Below are 19,334 nucleotides of genomic sequence, written 5' to 3'. Positions count from 1 at the left end.
TGGCTGCATGTACTATGAGCCTCATGGATGAATTTGAAATGGACTCTAGGTGGCCAGCTGAGAAGCAACCTTATCCTGGACTTCATCAGATATGGCTCCTGCCAGGGTATCTGATAACTCCTTAATCAGATCCCTTTGGAGTTTGATGAAGTGTGCCATAAGTTCAAAGACTATAATGCAAAGGTCAATGAAGCATAAACCTGCTTTCCAAACCTATCCATCGCCCGAAACTCTCTACTGGGAGGATGGATAGTGGAGCTTTCCTCTGCCAGTTCCTTTTTTGTTTCTGCCGGTACCACCATGGCATCTACCAGCAATCCATTTTGCCCAAAACTAATGGTCCTCTGGTGCAGTGAAAATTTTGTCTGGCCTCTTGGGGACAGGTTCTATGGTGTCAGGAGCCTTCCACACCTGCTGCGAGATCAACTTAAAGAGCCTGTCAACAGAGTAACCCAAGAGGTAGATGGTTGAGCACCAAAGGCCTGCAGGTACACAGATTCCTCCAAAGATGCCTTTTGAGATGTCCAGCCACCCCTCTGTTTAAGGATCTCAAGGATGTCTCCAAAGGAGACATCTTCCAGGAGGTGACGATGGGGAACCCTCCCCTTCATCAAAATCAGTGTCTTCTGTGATGGATTCCTCTGGGGAATCTAAGTGTTTCCTCTTACACTTCCTATTCTGAGGAACCTCCTCAGTGAGATGATCTGGGGAGGTACCAGAAGAGGATAAAACCTGAATAGTTGCCTCCTGTGGCTTTGACGCTCACTATCCAAGTGTTGGGGGTGGAGGAAGCTCTGGACAAGGGGAAGGATTGGGGAACTGCTCCAACTGGGGAGAAGCCAACTGGATGCCCACAGTGGACAGATCCCTCTCTATGGCCTGAAATACTGGTCTCCCCAAACAGGAAAGGGAGCCTGGAGCTGAGAAAGGCTGCCTCAGAACTGTGGTCACTCTCTACTCTGAAGGAACTGCCACTATGGCCGAAGCCAGGGTAGAGCTAATGGGTGCCAAAGCCCCTAGGTGCAGTGATGGCTCAGAATAAAACAGAGTCAAGTCCCTACCCTCGGATCCTACAGCATAGCCATGCTCCTGAGACTTCTCCGGAGCCGAAGAGCCAAAGAACTCAAGGTAGAAATCAGAACCGGATATGAAGATCTCATCGGGACTGAAACAGCACCAGGAAACTTGGAGTTGGGATCTCCAAGGCCTCAGAGGAGGTTAGAGGAGGAAGAGTAGGTGGGGTCACAGAAGGAAGTGTTCTGGCACCTATAGGGGCTGGAACAGAGGACACAACTACAAGTCCGCTCACGCAAGGAGCCGATCAACCAACGTCAAACGGGTCTATATGACTTAGTCGACAGTTCATATGATCGGCTGTTTATTTGGTCGACAGTTCATTTGATCGACAAGCATTTGCCCCCTTCCCCAATGTTGTGTGACCCTGGAGTTGATATATATAGTTAGGGGGGGTGTGGGGGGCACAGCCCCCCACATTGGGGAGTGTGGGGGGGGTGAAGCCCCCCGCCTAAAATGCTTGTCGATCAAATGAACTGTCGACCAAATAAACAGTCGATCATATGAACTGTCGACCAAGTCATATAGACCCCCCCCTCAAACACATCCATTTCTGTCAGACTCTTGGTGGAATGAATTGACTGGGTAGAGGGGGATTTTGGTCTTTCTAAAAAGGGGCTGCATAACTGACCAGCAAAGGGATCCACTGATGGGGAGTATCTTGTCCTAGGTCTATCTATAGAAGAAAACACGGTGCTTTCAGTTGGAACTGAAGATATTGGTGCTGAAATCAGAAACAGTGTCGAGGCTGTCAGCTCCATGACCTGGTCTAAGATTTGTGCCAATAACTTTGGCACCAATAGAGAAGACACTTTTGGTGCAGAGATCTGCAGTGAAATAACCTTTGTAGTAACTGTCGGTTCCGCAGTGGTAAAGGGAACTGAAGTTCTAAGTTTTTTGGTTGTCAGTGCTGAGGGAGAAGCTGGCACCGATCAACTCCTCTTTTTAGGTTTGTCAAGTTTTGAAGATGAGGAAGAGGAAGAAACAACAATTTTGCTTTTTCTAGAAAGACCAAATAAGGCCTCCTTAAAGGAAGATTTTATCATTCCCTTTAATACCAATTTATTCTTAGTTTCTACCAGGGGCCGGTGACTGAAAGCATGACAGATTGAACAATCCTCTTGCAAATGCACTGGGCCCAGGCAATAGACACAGAGCATGCCCATCAAAATTTGGCATTTTACGGCTGCACTCCAGACATTTCTTAAAACTGGAGGTGATTTTACTGTTGTCAGTCATAATTTGAACAATCAAGTCACTCACACACACACACACACACACACACACACACACACACACACACACACACACACACACACACACACACACACACACATAAAACTCAATAAGTAGACAGAGAGGAAGAGGCTACCAACAATGGTAAAAAGGAGTAGAGAAGGCTACCAGCAATGGTAGGAAAGACTACAGTGAGTGCAGAAGGAAAAATTAAAATGAGAACTACTGAAGAAAAAAGAGGAAGGAAAGAAATAAGGGCTTCCAACAATGGTAGCAGAGAATACACCGAAGTGTATAAGGGAAAGACGTAGAGGAGAAGTAAAAGTTGTAGGAGAAAAATGGGTAGGTTGTAGAAAGAAAGATCATAAAACTATGTAAAGAAGTAAAACAACCTTATGACAATCCAAAAATTTGAAAAACAACAGAGAAATAACACTTCACTCAAGAGCAAATTGGTGATGTGTCTGTCACAGGAAGTGGCAAACGAGATCTGAGGTAAAATGGAAAGGAGCATTCTGGCTGGACTTAAGCTCGAGAGTTTTTGGTTCTCACGGGCTGTAGTAACAGCAGATTTGGTTCTGAGATTTGCAACCAAAGCCACAGGTCAAGGATTAAAAGAAGATTGACATAATCAGATAATTTTTTTTTTATAAAATGTGAATAAAGTAGGAAGGCTTTCCCAGATTCACAGAGTTCCCTGAAGAAGTGCTCACTTCTGTGGGAAAAAAAAATGAAGCATTTTGCATTCCAGCTGCCTATTATATGGAGGCCCATCAGAGATTCTGGCAGTTAGTGCACAAAGAAGGTACCCAAAGCTCTGAGATTTTGGCAGGGGTTAAGACCTGTAGATCACAGCTGCAGTAGTCTAAGCTGTATGTATTGAGCATCTACAGTGAGGGATAGTCCACTGCCGCTGATTAACCGATTAATCATTTACATGAAGACAAAAACAGTTCATGACAATAATACTAAGTCATCAGGAGTTGGCATCATCATGATCATGTAGGAACTGCTAAAACTCAGCCATATTGCAAAACAGTATTGTTGTATCTTGGAGCATAACTAGTTGTTGTAGATGTGCTCTTAAAATGAAGGGGCTTTCTTGACATCCATTTCTTGAATACAGTCTCATAATGACCCAAGACCTAGTCATAACCTTATATCAGACTGCAAGCTATTAATACCTTAATTAAAATAATAAACCAATTATACTAAGTGCTAAAAATAGAATACAAGCCACACTAAGGGGAAGCCAGACAGCATAAAGTTTATTACTTTACCTTTACTGAAACAGTACGGAAAAAATGCAAATAACTTTAAAAATGTAGTACCAAGTAATAAAGTAAATTACTTAAGGTACAGCAATGCAGTCTGTGCCAGTCAGCAAACAACCTTTTTCCATATGGGCATGGGACTGTTTATCCCAAGTTTACTTTAGCAGTGCAAACTCTAAAACAGCACAAACAGTGGGTTAATTAGAAAATACACGTGCTACAGGAAGTTGACTGGTTACATTAATGTTTAAAATTGATGAACCATAAAGCATAGTATACAAGTCACTGATGGGAAACAGTCTAGCAGTTTCCATCAGGTTCTCAAGGGTCACAAGAGTTCTGGTACTTCAGGGAATATTAGGAAGAGGTAGATGCAATGGCCAAGCAAGGGCAGAAACTGTAGCCCACAGACATACCCTCAATGAGCAACAATAAGGATACCATCCCAGGGCCAAACAGCAAGAAAGCAGTCAAAACGTGACCTAAGAGATGATGCAAATGGTAGCAAGCAGAACAGATGAGGCCATCTTGGCTTTGGCAACTGGCCTAGTAGTTGTGAGTGAAGGAGCTAGAAGCTCAGCCTCACAGTAGTATTTGTCAGAATGACCAGGGTCAAGAAACACTGAACACCTCCTCTCACCCTGAAGTCAAGACTGTGAGCATGATAACCATTATCATGATGTTAACAGGCAAGAATGATGAGAAGGGAGCATGCAGTATGGAAAATGTTCATGAAAGCCAGTAACCAATAAGTATGAACAGGATCCTAGAGCTCAGCTTAATGTGTGTGTCAGGAAGGAAGCAAATTGGAGGAGACAAAACTCAGCAAAACTGGTGGTGAAGTACAAGCACTCAGTGTGACATCCATCCTGTGGGCCAGTGATCAAGGAGTCTCAATTCTCACCACTGTCACCAGTGGGGAGCATTCACTGCGAGAAAAACAGACACAGAATTTTCAGCTGCAGCTCTCTGTACCAATTACAATTTTCCATAAGAGCACACAGGGAATGCACACTCCAGTCATGGAGCTGGGCTTCCTGTCCAGGCCCCAAATAAAGGTCTATATTATAAGAATGAATGCTTAAAATGTCGAGCAACAGTTTGTCGACACATTTTAAGGCAAATGCTCTTGTAAGCAAAAGCTCTAAGGATCTAAAATGTTAAGTTCGAAATGTTATAGTTGGTCAAGACACGCAAATGTAGCAGTGATGATCCTTGATGCAATCCCACCTCCACCTTAAATGCATCCATCACTCCTACCGCAGACCTCATCACTGTCACACTACCCTCATACATATCCTGTACCACTCTTACACACTTTTCTGCCACTCCCGACTTCCTCTATACTTCTTCATAGACACCCTCAGAGCAAACTTTGCATCTGTAGTGCTCTTTCCTGGCATGAAACCATATGTCTGCTCAGTAATCATCACCTCCCTTCTTAACCTAGCTTCAACTACTCTTTCCCATAACTTCTTGCTTTGACTGATCATTTCTATCCCTCTATAGTTACTACAGCCTTGCACATCACATTTATTGTAAAAGATCAGTGCCCAAACACTTCTTCTCTACTCCTCAAGTATCCTTTTACTTTCAAAGATTTCATTAAACAATTAAAAACTCTACTGGCATCTCTCCTAAACATCTCCATGCTTCCATAGGTATGTCATATGGACAAACAGCCTTTCCTTTCTTCCTCCTCTTCATAGCTGTCCTTACTTTCTCCTTGCTAATCTGCTGCACTTCCTGATTCACTATCCCAACATCATCCACCTGTCTCTCTCTATCTCTCTCTCATTCTCTTTGTTCATCAGCCCCTCAAAGTACTCTTTCCATCTGCTCAACACTCTCCTTGCTTGTGAATATGTTTCCCTCATTATCCTTTATCACCCTTACCTGCTACACATCTTTCCCATCTAGGTCCTTCTGTCTAGCTAATCAGTACAGGTCCTTTTCTCCCTCCTTTGTTTCCAACCTTTCACATAACTCTCCATATGGCTTATCCTTAGCCTTCATCACCTCTCTCTCTTTGGCATATGCCTTATCGCCTTATACTCCTGTCTACTTTCATCTTTCTGACAATCCCACTTCTTCGCCAACCTCTTTCGCTACATACTTTCCTGTACTTCCTTGTTCCACCACCAGGTCTCCTTGTCCTCCTTCCTCTGTCCAGATGCCACACACCAAGCACCTTTCTAGCTGTCTCCCTTACCACCTCTACTGCAGATTTGGTAACTCTTCACTGCCACCCAGTGCCTGTCTTAAATGTTCCCTGAACTCCACATTACAATCATCCTTTTTCAACTTCCACCACTTGATCCTTGGCACTGCCCTCACACTCCTCCTCTTCTTGATCACAGTCATCCTACAGACTACCACCCTATGCTGCCTATGTTTTCTCTGTCACCACTTTACAGTGTCCAATCTCCCTCAAACTGGTTCTCCTGCATAGGCTATAATCCACCTATGTGCATCTTCCTATACTCTTGTACATTGCCCTATGCTTCTCCCACTTCTTAAAATATGTATTCACCACAGCCATGTCCAACCTTTTCACTAAATCCACTACCATCTGTCCTTATGCATTCCTTTCCTTAACACCATACCTACCCATCACTTCCTCATCCCCTCTGTTCCTTCACCAGCATGGCTATCAAAATCTGCTCCAGTCACTAGTCTCTCACCCTTGGGTACACTCACCACCACTTCATCCAACTCGCTCCAAAATTTTTGTTTCTCACCCATCGGATGCACTAACAATCATCTTCACACCATCAATTTCCAGCTACATAGACATCACTCTATCAGGCACTATTTTCACCTCCAAAACACTGTTGGCATGCTTTTCCTTCTGGATAACCCCTACTTCATTTCTCCTCACATCCACACCATAATAAAACAATTTGAACCTGCCTCCAATACACCTGGCCTTACTCCCCTCCCAACTGATGTCTTGCACGCACAATATATAAACCTTCCTTCTCTCCATCATATCAGCTAGCTCTCTCTCTCTATACTAGTCATACTACCAACATTTAAAGTTCCTACACTCACTGCCACACTCCTAACCTTCCTCCTCTCTTCCTGCCTTTGGGCATGTCTTGCCTTTTTTCTTCTCCATCAGCCAACAGTTGCCCAACTTCCACCAACACCCTAGTGGCTAACAGTACTGGTTGTGGTCATTGTTAACCCGGATCTCGACCGATCCGGTATGGAAATCTGTATTGTTCTTCACATATGTCATTTGACAACGGGTGTACACCGGATAACCCTTGCTGATGTAACCCTCCCCATTTATCCAGGCTTGCGACTAGCATGAAGAAATGCACTGGCTTGTGCGTCCACAGTAGCTGGGTAAATAAATTATAATCCATACAATCACAGTATAATCAGTAAATAAGTAATTTAAAATGAGCTCCTGCTATGTGGTCAGCATACCTCTTTTCCTTAAATAAGATGGATGAGAATTTGTCTTGTATTAAAAGATAAAAGCCATTTATAACAGTGTATTTTATAGCATCAGACTGTACTGAAGATATATTGATGATTTATTTTTTATATGGGAAGGGACAAAGGACAGATCAAAGGAATTAATTTCCCATTTGAATAGTACCACTTTCTCTCATTTTCATCTACAGGAAGTCTACTTACCTGAACCTATCCTCAGATGATGCACAGTTATAGCAGAACTCCATATATTGAGACTTATTTCCTTGGATAGACAATATGATTTAGTTGTGATTAATAGAATTTTTAACACTGTTGTTGAGAACAAACACACTCTGTACACTTTCATTTTAAAGGTTTTGCAGCCGGATGAACATGTTTCTAACACTTTAGCAAATAACTTGAACACTATGAAATAAAAAATACTAAACTGTTAAATCCATGTTGACATTATCAAACAAATGGGACACGCATACAGTAATCTGGATCAGGAAATGAAACTCATAAAAATTCTCTAATACAGATTTTATTTGCACAGTATTGCCAGACACATTACAGTACACCTGTGAGATACCACCAGTGTCAACTTCTTTAACAGCCCAAATCCCCCCCCAAACACCTTTATTGAATTACCACTCATGACATAGATAAATTTACATTCATATAAAAGTGATCCCACTACAATTAACAAACATTTTACTTTCCATATATTGCTATATCTCATATAACCTAAGGAGCATTACATAAATTATTCAAGTCCTGACTTTTTTTTTAAAGAAACATTTTTATTAAACCATCACTACATAGGCAATCATACATTTATACAAATGAAAACAAACCACACCGACACAATCCTAGTTGCAACCATTTTACATCACAAACCATACTGACACACTCCCAGTTGAATTATACATCACTTATAATAATCTACCCAATCTTTTTAAGTCAAATAGTACATAGCTCATTTAAGTCCTGCCAGCTTTTAAACCTCATTCATCCCTTGTATGTATTGCTCCCACAGTTCCCACTATTTTCCCAAGTAGTTTGTTCCTACCATTTTCTAAATATCTCAATTCTAGCTGTTTCATGTCTGTTACTATATTCACTACTTCAGCTGGTTTTGATTTTGATTTCCGTTGCCTAGTAATTGCTTTTTGGGCAGCCACCATTATTAGACACAGCCATGCCTTATTCATGGATAGGAAATTCGGATTCTGTATCATAGCTAAGAAAACCCACCTCCCTCTTCAGACTAATCCACACACCCAAAATCACTAACAGTGCATCCTGCAGGAAATCCTTAAAGTCAGCCAATTCACTGCACTCCCAAAAATATGTTTCCAATTACCTCTTTCTTCTCTGTCACACCTAACATTTGCAGTCTGCCTGAGGAAAAATTCTCTGGAGTCTACTTCCAGTGCAGAAATGCCCATGCAAACATTTCAAGGCAAAAATACTAAATGTTATAGATTTTGTTGCATATTTGGGAGACGTACACATATAGTCTGTTGTTTCTTTGTGAATTGCTTATCCAATCTCTCTTCCCAATCCTTTCTAACCTCCTCTGATTGATTCTTATAATCATCATGCAATATTTTAAATGATCTACTACTTATTCCTTTTTTAATGGCAGCTTCTTCTCTAGATTCTACTAAAAACTCTACCAGTGCTGGTTTTTCATTTAGGACCCCCCCCTATTTCTTTCTATTTGCCTATACTCTGATATCACTCCCTGATAGGGAAGGCAATCTATAACCTGCTGTCCAAATAAATTCTTGGCGTCTTCCAATTCTATCATCTTTCCCTCTCTATTTGCTCTCAACACCTTGGTTTCCCTGCCAGTTTTCTCCAATAAATTCCAGACCCCTCCTGCTATTGTCTATATCGTTAATTGCAGTCATCCCTATTGGCAGAATCTCCTTTCTCCAATTCTGTTGGCTTATTTCTTGGAATACTTTCTGCTACTTTATGAATATAAAAGTCTGTACGATTATTATTATTCTCCTTAAAGCCTGTATTCAAAATTCCAGTCTCTCCTTGTTTTTTGAGCTTCCTCCCATTTCATCATCATCCCTTTCCACTTTGAAATATAGTTTTCTGCTTGTGCTATGTATAGGAGTCTTAACTGTGTACCTCTGAAATATCCTTTCAAATTGGGTAAACCCAATCTGTCCTGTTCTACTGGAAGAATCAGCTTATCCCACTTGACTCCTGCCATCTTCCCCCTCCCAGATAAATTCCTTCAGCTCTTTATTAATTACTATCCACAACTTCTCCTCTGGTTGACAAAAAAATGCCTGACCAGGGACTAGAAACATTTTAACTACTTTACTCTACCCACTTCTGATCCCTCATATATCCTTCTAATCAACCTTATTAATTTTTTCAGGAAATGCAAATTCTTCCCTTGCCCTTCTAATAAAGTCCCAGCTTACTCTGCCAAATGCTTTTTTCTGCATCAAGGCCCACCAGCAACAATGGTATTTTCTTTCATTTTGCTTCCCTCTGGATCATCAGTGTTGTGTTTATTTTGTCAAATGCCTACTTTCCCTTCCACAAAACCACATTGATCCATATCTATCAGTTTTGGCATTACCTTTGCCACTCTTTTAGCCACTATAGACATGAGCAATTTATTTATAATCATAGTTTAGTACTGAAATGGGCCTGCATGAAGCTGGGTCAGATGGATTATTACCAGTGCTTTCTTCCAGGATAATGGTACTTCTCCTCTTAAAATACTGTTAAACAAAACCTTCCAGAACTTTAGCAATTTTTTGTCATGGCTTCCAAACTTCCACAGGAATAACATCAATTCCTGAGAACCTTCCTGTAGATTGGTTATACATCACAATTTTCATCTCATCTCCTCCTATCCTAACCATTAGTAATCGAGCCTCATCTACCTCTAACCTTGGCATATTTAATTCTTCCATAAACACTTCCATTTGTATATTTTCATGATTTTCATGTTTCTCTGCTTTATAGACTTTCATAGAATTTCCAAAATATTTATAATACGTCTGCAGGATCTTGTTACCTTTCTTGTTTCAGGTTGCCCAAGTTTGGCGACAGCCCCTTCTACTTTCTGTTGCCAGATTGTGCTAAAAGTTTTTGTGCTGTATTAACAACAAAAACAGCTACTTAATGGTAACCTTTCTAAACTCATGCATATTATCAAGGTAATCCCTTATTTTCTGTCTAGCATTCTGCAGTTAATCCTTTTCTTGTTCTGGGAGATTCCCCTATTCTGCAATACTTAACATTTGTCAGTCCCTCTAAATAATCCTTGTTACTTCTTAACCATAGCTCCATTTCATTTCCACCCTATTTTTAAACTCCACCTTAATTTTATCCCACTACCTAGCTATATTTTCCGAATAAATTTCTATCCTCTCCAACAACTCCTGAATAATCTCTACTACCCATTCCTTAAAATTTTTCTCTCAACAGATAGGTTAGAAAGTGCGAATGTCTCATTTATATTTCATTACCCTGTGCTTTTATTTTAGCTATTATTAGTGCATGATCTCAAATAGTTATTGGGTGAGTATCCAGACTTTTAATTAAATGCACATGTTCCTGTGAAATGTAAATTCTGTCTAGTTTAGCCCAGTTTTTATATCTTGGGGAATAATATGTAAATTCACTCCGAACTCATATTACTAAATTCACATCTTCCATGCCAAATATGTTCATAAATTACTTCAAAAATCTACACTCCTTTGTTCTATTCTCCCTTCTGGGTCCCCACACACATCTTCACTGCTGCAAATCAAATTCCAGTCCCTATCTGTAAGTAATATTCCTTGCTGAAAACTTGATTTCTCCCAGAATTTTCTTAAGCTCAATTATAGCAGTTTTAGGTGGAATATAAATACATGCCAGTGTAATCGTCCTCCTTTGCTAGTAGCCCCTTAGCACTACAAATCTGCCATTATCTTTTTTATCTTCTTCTATCACTATTGGAGCTCCTCTTGCAATTAAGTATTCCACTTTTCCTTTGTACCAGGTATTCAGCCGAATAGCTACCCTGAAAAACTTTTATCAAATTCACATTTGTAGTTCTTTCTAAGTGTGTCAACTGTAACATAGCTATTTGCACTCTGCATTTCTAAAACAGTTCATTAGTCTTTCTTTTTTGTATTTATCTGTAGGGCTATTTACATTTAAAGACATTACATAAAGCATCATTGTATTAAAAAGGTATCACTTCTACTTTTTATATACATCTTTTTTGTTAAATGTCTAGTTCCAGCTTTTGTGTTACATTCATACACCATTTGGCAGGTTGAACATTTATACAGTTGTTTCTTGTCATATCCATTTGAGCCTATGTCACATCTTATAAACCTTTGTTTTATTTAAAGCCCTCAAAAAACACACCCCAATACCCCTCTAAAACCTGTTAATACTAAACACAGAAAGCTATGTACACCTTCAAATATTGAAGTTTCACCCTCCTAATAGGGAAAAAAAGTCCCAAACTGACAGCCACACTCAAACTTGAGTTAACCTAAAAGAAAGGTTATCCATGCTAAGAAGTATGGAGCAGCCTGTGCTTTTATTAAGTGCTGATTGGTTTCAACTTATCTTTATAGGTTTCACAGTTGGGAAAACACCTGAATGCTTTCAGTGAACATTAACAACCTTCAGAAAGCCCTTGAATGCTTTCAGAGAACATTATCTACCTTGGGAAAAAACAGAATGTTTTCAGAAAACATCTCCTAGCCAATTTGTCTTTTTTTTCTTGAGCAAATTACTCTCCACCAGACTGTAGCCAGTTTCTCTTCTTCCATACTGCCTCCATGGAGACATGAGAACTAGTCAGACAGTTTCTCTTTATCAGCATGTTTCCATGGAAACATGAAGGTGAGCTGCATAATTGTTACTGAGCTTACATGTATTTGCTAGAAAAAAAAACTCATAATATTCAATGTTCTTTTTCATTTACTTCCTCTCTCTCAAAACTTATTAAATTAATCTAAGGTCTTTAATCCAGTCATCCCCCCATGAAGGAATGAGAAAAAGCACACTGATTTTTCTTTTATCACACTTTTTAACCAGGCTTTTTTTTTTACACTGCAGTACCTACATTTCTTAAAACTGAAGAAGAAAGTGAGAATGGAGGAAGTAAAGAAAAAAAAAAGTACAGCAGCACCCGTTTACAATCCCCATTGCACTTAAAAATAACTGAAAGAAAACCACGTCACAAAATTAATAGTATTCAAGAAATAAAAGCTTTACTTACAGTGAACTTTCTCCCTCCCCAAAGCAGTTTTTCAAACATTAATGACATGAAGTAGGGCATGTGCTTTAGAGTCCTCCACAAGTCCAACAAATTCTGAGAAAGTCCAAAATTTGCAGATTTTCTTGTTCTGCCATATTTCACAAATGTAATTATTGCATTATTATCCCATATTACGTTACTGGTTTTATTACTGTTCATCTCTGAAATCCTCTCTCTGCTTCACTTCCAACATACTCTCAATTCGTCTTGCTCCCTTCCTTCTCTCCAACATCTTCTGCTCAAAATTCTGAAAAGGTTTCACAGGTACAATCCCCTCTGTGTTCTTTATTACCAGAAGAACAAGAAGGAGAATGGCCTTTTGTTTCACAGCTTACTTTTTGTTGGACAAACATTTCTATTTCTTCCTTAGCATGTACTTTATCAAAAAATGTTGTCCCTCCATGGAAGAATACCTTGAAGGCAGCTGTGTACAGATGTTTGAATTTCACACCTGCATCTCAACATTCCCTGAACAGTGGAATAAATGTGCTCCTCTTCTATCTGGTGTACAATGAGTAATGTTGTTCCACAAATGCTCTGCTGTCTCTTACTTTTAATACTTTGCCCTTCGGACACAGTTTTGCCAGAATCAACTCCTCCTGCTGGGAGGATTGCATCTTTACTATTAAAGGTCTAGGTTGCTTTCTTATGGTCAGGTTTGGAGCATATACATGATGTCTCCTTTATGTTATAAAACTGCATACTACTTTCTGTGTATTATGTATATGTACCTTGTTATGACTATGTTAAAATATTTTTTGAGTGTTTGTTATATGGACTGTTTTGAATATTTTTTGTACTGTGTTGCACCATGTGGATCTTTTCTACCTGGGCCTCCACTGAAAATTAGCAACTTTTGCCCAGTTGGACTTTCCTGGTAAACAAATGTAAAATAAAGATCAAAAACACCAAATATACATTTTTCTTTGGTATACACTGCTGCTATTCCTGCTGATTTTTGTTTTTCAAATGTAAAATAAAATAAATAAATAATATTTTTGAAACATCTCTTCCTGAGCAGTCTCATATTCAGCCAGACTTTTCTTCATTTCGACCTGATTTTTGCGGCTTTATCATCTCATATGAATATCTTCCATTTTTTCAGCCTCTTGTTGTTTGTGTTGATATATTCCATCAGTGTTTTGTTTATTTTAAACAAGTCTGTATGCAGTTGTCTTATACCTAACTGTAGGTTATTGGAAGTCATGTCTGAAGGTTGCATTTATTTTGCTGAACAGCTGCAGAACTTTCCCAGTTAGTGTTTCTTCTTAACTTTTTGTAGCTGACTTTTTCAGGTCTTCTGTATTTCTTTATTCCTGACATCCAGGCAGTGCACTTACTAGCCATTTGCTGAAATTTACCCATAAACACAAGTCTACTGGCCTTCTCTGCTGAGTTCCTGTTTTCACACTGGAAGAGCTGGAAATAATAACTTGTTACTCAATGTGCAACCATATTGGAAGTCTCTTAACCGATCAAATTCTGACTTGGATCAGGGGCATGGCTGCACTTCTTAATTTTTGTATTGCACTTGTTAATGCCTCAACTATCCAGAATTTCGCTAAATGCCTCAGTTGAGGTCCATTCCAAATAACATTTGTGTTTTTTTCATGCAAATCATTGAGTAGTAAAGTCACTAAACAATGACAGACACTGGAGCTTCAGACTTCAAATCCTACAGAAATTGCATGTGAATGCAAAACCTGTTATTCTAGTAATAGCATAAGGTTGTAAAATTAAAATTTAAAACACAACCCTGATTTTGGGACTATGCCCCCACATTAATTTTTTGGCTTTGTCATAATTCTTGTGCTCAGAGGTTAAGATATATGCACTTCCTTAATCAGTTGGTCTTTATCAAATATTTGCTATACAAACTAAGACGCTGCAAGCAACATGAGAAACACATGGAGGTTGAGGAAGGTAGTGTGGGTCCTTGTGCAAGACCATCTACAGTGGGAGTTTGACTTACAAATGGGGGGTAACGTTGCTAGGGGACTTATAAAACTCCTATTAGTGAGAAAATTTGGTGAAAAAATAGAGTGAGCTGTCACATCAGCAACACTTCTCCATCTTCAGTACTCTGAACATACATTCCTAACCCAACGTGAGGTCATCACATCAACAAGGAAGTTATACTTCCAGTGAAGAACAGAGGAGCTGTACTGAGATTAGATTACAAGGCTGTAACTTGTGCAGTTGCACATTGTGCTCATCAGCCTGACTGTTAAAGATAATCTGATACAGAATTTGTATGTTTGACTAAAAGCTGGTTCACACTGCACTTAACAGGCACTGCAATCACAAGTTGTCGTTTGCCTGTTCGGCTTTTCCTGGTTAGGGGTTGCCACAGCGGAGCTCCGGTCTGCTAATTATTGGCAGTAGATTTTTATGGTGCCGAGTTGCCAGCCCGATGCCCAACCTTCAGTGAAAGCACACCCATTCACGCATGTCTTTCGAACGCCACTCTACCGCAGGGAGGACATGCACACTTCACACAAAAGGCACTCCAGCCGAGAATCGAACAGGAGGAACTCTTGCTGTGAGGCAACAATACTACCGCTGCACCACCGTGGCTAAATCAGGCACTGTAATCACAAGAAGCAGTCAAATGGCTTTTTCATTTATACACATTGTTTTACCTTCATGCAGCCAATGTACTTTGGCATGGCATGGGATAGGATGGACTTTTCATAAATTGTACACAAGTATAAAGATGTTTAAAAACAGAGTGCTGACAGATGAAACAGGGCTGCCCGATCCCTACACAAAGTACATTAACAATATGTTTCAGTTTAAACACAGTGCCAGCTCATTTTAAAATGAGTGCAACCTACTTTCCCCTAGTGTGGCCATTTTTCTTTACTAAATTAACTCTTTAGAGCAATACTCACATAGTGTTTTTCTCTTTGTTGAAAGGAATGCATTTACTTTTCCCCACCCCACACCCTCTGCTAAAATAAATAAATTTATTATGAATAAAAAGGGAATACATCAATTATTTCTTTCTGTAAATAATTTAGAATGTGTTTAAATGGTGAATTTATGCCTATCATATTCCTGGACATTGCATAGGTTACTTAATATCATTTTAAAGTCTGTTCAGTGTGAAATAACAGACAAACCAGTGTCAATGACACTTTCTGGTGTCAGCAGCAGGAGGGATGCCAAAGTATCTGTTGTAATTATTAACTTGTATTACTTAACAAGGGAAGAAATGCAGAGCTGGGCTCCTGCTATGCATATTACAGAACACATTTCTTTTTTTACAAGTAGAATGGCATTTTTCTAAGAAGTCTCTGGGAGCATTTTATCTTTTCTATATATCCTGGAGTCTGCCGTGCCTGTACCTGTTGGATAATGGTAGGAAATAAAAGTATAGGTGTATTCTAACATATATATATATATATATATATATATATATATATATATATATGGTTCCCTATCAGATTATCAAAGTTTCAAAACTTTGAACATCATACGGCCAAGACCATATGATCAAAGTTTTGAAACTTGAAAAATAAAAAAAATAAAAAATGTATGTTTTTGCAGGGGGGCAAGCCCTCATGCACCCCCACACCCCCTAATTACATATACAAACTCTGAGATCACACTATAGTGAGGAAAAAAGTAAATTTCACATTCTGTGCTGTACGGTGATCTCCATTCAAAACCTTTGAAGTTTCAAAACTTCGATCATATGTTCTCGTCCGTATGATGTTCGAAATTTTAAACTTCGATAATCTGACAGAGACCCATATGTGTGTGTACATATAACAAACACACACGTACGTAGGCAATAACCATACACAGACACACACACAAAATCTCAGGTTCTGTGCAAATAACTCCAAATATTCCTTTGTTTCTTATTTTTATCCCAGCATAGCTGCAAACGTCCTTCCTCCTCTGACTACCAATGGTACACTTCCACCTGTGATTAAACAGTGGCTTTCCTCTGGAGGATCACAGCCTTGCTTTTCCAATGGCAGCAATTTGCAGAGTGCCATAACCTCAATTTACAACAAAAGAAGCAGGAATAAATGGAGGAAAGAGGCTCATCTGCATCTTACTGCAAGCTAAGAATGGCCTTCCCAAATTACAATAAATCTAAATCCAGCATGAGTCACTGCCACTGAAATATGAGGTATGATTTTAGGGGCAATATAGAAATACCTAGTTATTAAGTTATTCACTTGGGGTCAACACTGTGCAAGTATGACCTGACTGTACTCAACTCTCCAACAGGAAGTTATTGTTCTTTTTTTTCTTTGTAAAGAATACAAAGAACAAATTCACTTACAACTATGAGTCATCAAAAGGGAGACATACAGTGACTATGTAAATGCCATTACATGTTTGAGATAGGAGCAATAATCTGTTGCATCAAATACACTGCTTGGCAATAAGCAATACATGCTGAACTGATGCCAGGTCAGATGGCTGATATCCAGCCAGTATGCAAAATGGCTGAAGTGTAAGCAATGGGTTAAACTACATTAATACGGCAGATGTCTGGACTGTGCTTCGTCTCAAGGCATCTGTGTACATGTGTACATAAAGACACTTGTGGGTGGGTGAGATCATAGGAAGGCTCTATTCCCATGGGAATACCACCTAAACCAGAGAAAAGGAGGCAATAAAGAAGAAAGCAAGGAAAATAGCTACCCAGCAAAAGCAAGGATCAAATGAGGAGTACAATACAACAAAAAATAAACTAATTTAAAAAATAGCTTTTCCAAAACTCAGTGTTATAATGTTAAAGTATTTTTGCAAGAAAGAGAGCCCCCTGTATCCTCCAAAAGAAGGACCTGCACCCAAAACACTCCTGCCACACACACACAAAAATAATCTCAGAGAATGATGTACCTCTAAAGCTGAGCACTCCAAGCCACTACATCTTTGGAATTAGTATATATTTTCTTCTACATTCTCACTTCAATCATCATCGCTCAGACGATTAGAATTATGACCACTGGAATTTCAACAGGCAATCAATTAAAATCCCAAGACTAATGCAAGACTGCAGAGGTTTCTGGTTAACTTGCATGGTAGCATATCCACTGTTGGCTCTTGTTCTCCTTTCTGGCTCTCAAGTAGGAAGCACTGCTCTCCACTCCACTACGAAGCACAAGAAACCACAGAATACATTCATCAGCTACTGCACCATATCTCTCAACTTCTTTGCTCAAGAATTTTGGGCAAAGTCAAAAATGATTGGGTCCAAAGGCCCAAATTCAAAAACAATGTCCAACTACAATAACTCACTTAAAAGGTTATACTGACATTTTAAATGAATTACTCTAATTCACTTAAAAGTTTAGAATAACAGCAGGTTTTGCATCAACATGCACTACAAATAATAAAACTTCTAATGGCTGGCATCATTGACTGACTACAGACTTCAATGATTTATAGCAAATTCAAAAATTAGGCAAAGGACAGGGCAAAAATATGACTCAAAATCAGACAGCTGAGAGGTATGTGCTGCAGATGCACCAACTGCTGTGCCCAGCACAACTTTCTTCCATTTTGGAAACTCGGATTATTTAAAGTACCCGAACCAGTGTCATTAGCCATGGTAGAAATAGTAGAGGTAGAGGTTTCTAATGTAGACAACTCTATGCATCAGTTCCTTTACATATGTTGACATTGTCAGCCATAGGTTCAGTTGCAGATCCACTAACCTTCTCCTTTTATTTCGGCCAGAAGATATCACCTAATGAAGTAGGAACGGAGTACATTAGACTATGACAAAATATAGTAATCTAATTCTATGATAGGTTTGTTATGTTTTTGTTAGAACTTGTGTTAGAAAACAATGTATTTTTGTTTGAAGGGCAATTTCACCTTGAGAAGTTAGGCATAGCTATGGGCACGTTGCGTGTCCATAGCTACATGGATATGGTATTAGCTTGGTGGGAACAAACCTGTGTTTTAGCTGATAACCATTTGTGCTGTCTATTACTATCAATGCTTTGTAGATGACATATTCTTTGTTTGGAGTGGTACGGAAGAGGATTTACATGGTTTCATTTTAGAAACTACGGCACTGGATGAGCTGCCCTGCAGAGTAGGTCCTCTGAAAATTAGGGAACTGATGGCCTATTTGCCCTGGGGTGCTCTGACTGTAGACCCTTCTTATATATTGGAAGTCAGTTTAATTTGTTAGCTGTTGTGTTCAGGGAAATGGAATATCCAAGACTCAGCAGTGCATCTTAACACACATGCATTGTGACCTATGAAGGAAACTACAGAAAACAGAATTAACAAATCCAACATGTCTGACTACTTCACCACATCAAAATTCTTCAGTTTACCCATTCCCAGCAGTTTAAAAGCAAACTAGAAAACGTTTTTTAGCTATTTGCAAAACAGTCCACTAAAGTCAGAAAGAAATGAATCAAAGGTTTCAGCATTATGACCCCAAACCATCCCTAAATGTACACGTAGAATGTTATAACACAATTGTACCTGCACTGCAAATGCTGCATAGCCCTCTGAACCTTTGTGGGTCACAGCATCTTCCATGGACCGTAGCGTCGTTCCAATGTAGGAGTTGAGAATCTGGGTTGGAAGTAAGCCAACGGTGGATGCTGTCAAATACTGAGAAGTGCGCATAGGACTGACCTGAAAAAAGAGAGGGAACACATTCAGAAGACATATACATAAGTTGGCTTCCTTCACAGGAATACATCTAGTGTTGAAAGCAACAATGAGCACAAAGCTTATATCCTGATACAGGAATATCTCTATTATAAAGTATAGTATTTTATATGGCAAAATAAAAGCACAAGAAAATCTAACATCAGCTAAACATCAGATTACTTGGAAAATCTGTAGACATCCAAAGGGGTATACTAATCCCACATTCACATTAAGTACCTCTTTTAAAAAAGCAAACTACACAAGATTGTTCAAAGTGAAGTGTCCATGCCAATGACTGCAGACAGGAGTATGTAACATTCCATTATACTTCACAACCAATGCTCTGTGACAGCAGAAGAGGCCAA

At 39.4% G+C, this 19,334-nt stretch overlaps 1 protein-coding gene across 1 annotated transcript in view; it reads right to left on the bottom strand.

Annotated features, from left to right (window-relative positions):
- LOC122809651 (transmembrane protein 64-like) overlaps positions 1–19,334 on the bottom strand; it is a 567,210-nt gene that overhangs the window by 220,130 nt on the left and 327,746 nt on the right. The window contains exon 2 of the mRNA XM_044081297.1: positions 18,796–18,951. Within this exon, the coding sequence (XP_043937232.1) occupies positions 18,796–18,951 (156 nt within the window). The remainder of the gene's footprint in view (positions 1–18,795; positions 18,952–19,334) is intronic.

Source organism: Protopterus annectens, chromosome 8.part0 (genome assembly GCF_019279795.1).
Source record: "Protopterus annectens isolate FY-2018-M chromosome 8.part0, PAN1.0, whole genome shotgun sequence".
NCBI lineage: Eukaryota > Metazoa > Chordata > Ceratodontiformes > Protopteridae > Protopterus > Protopterus annectens.
The sequence above is the reverse complement of the archived record's forward strand: the minus strand, read 5'-3'. Positions and strand labels throughout refer to the sequence as shown.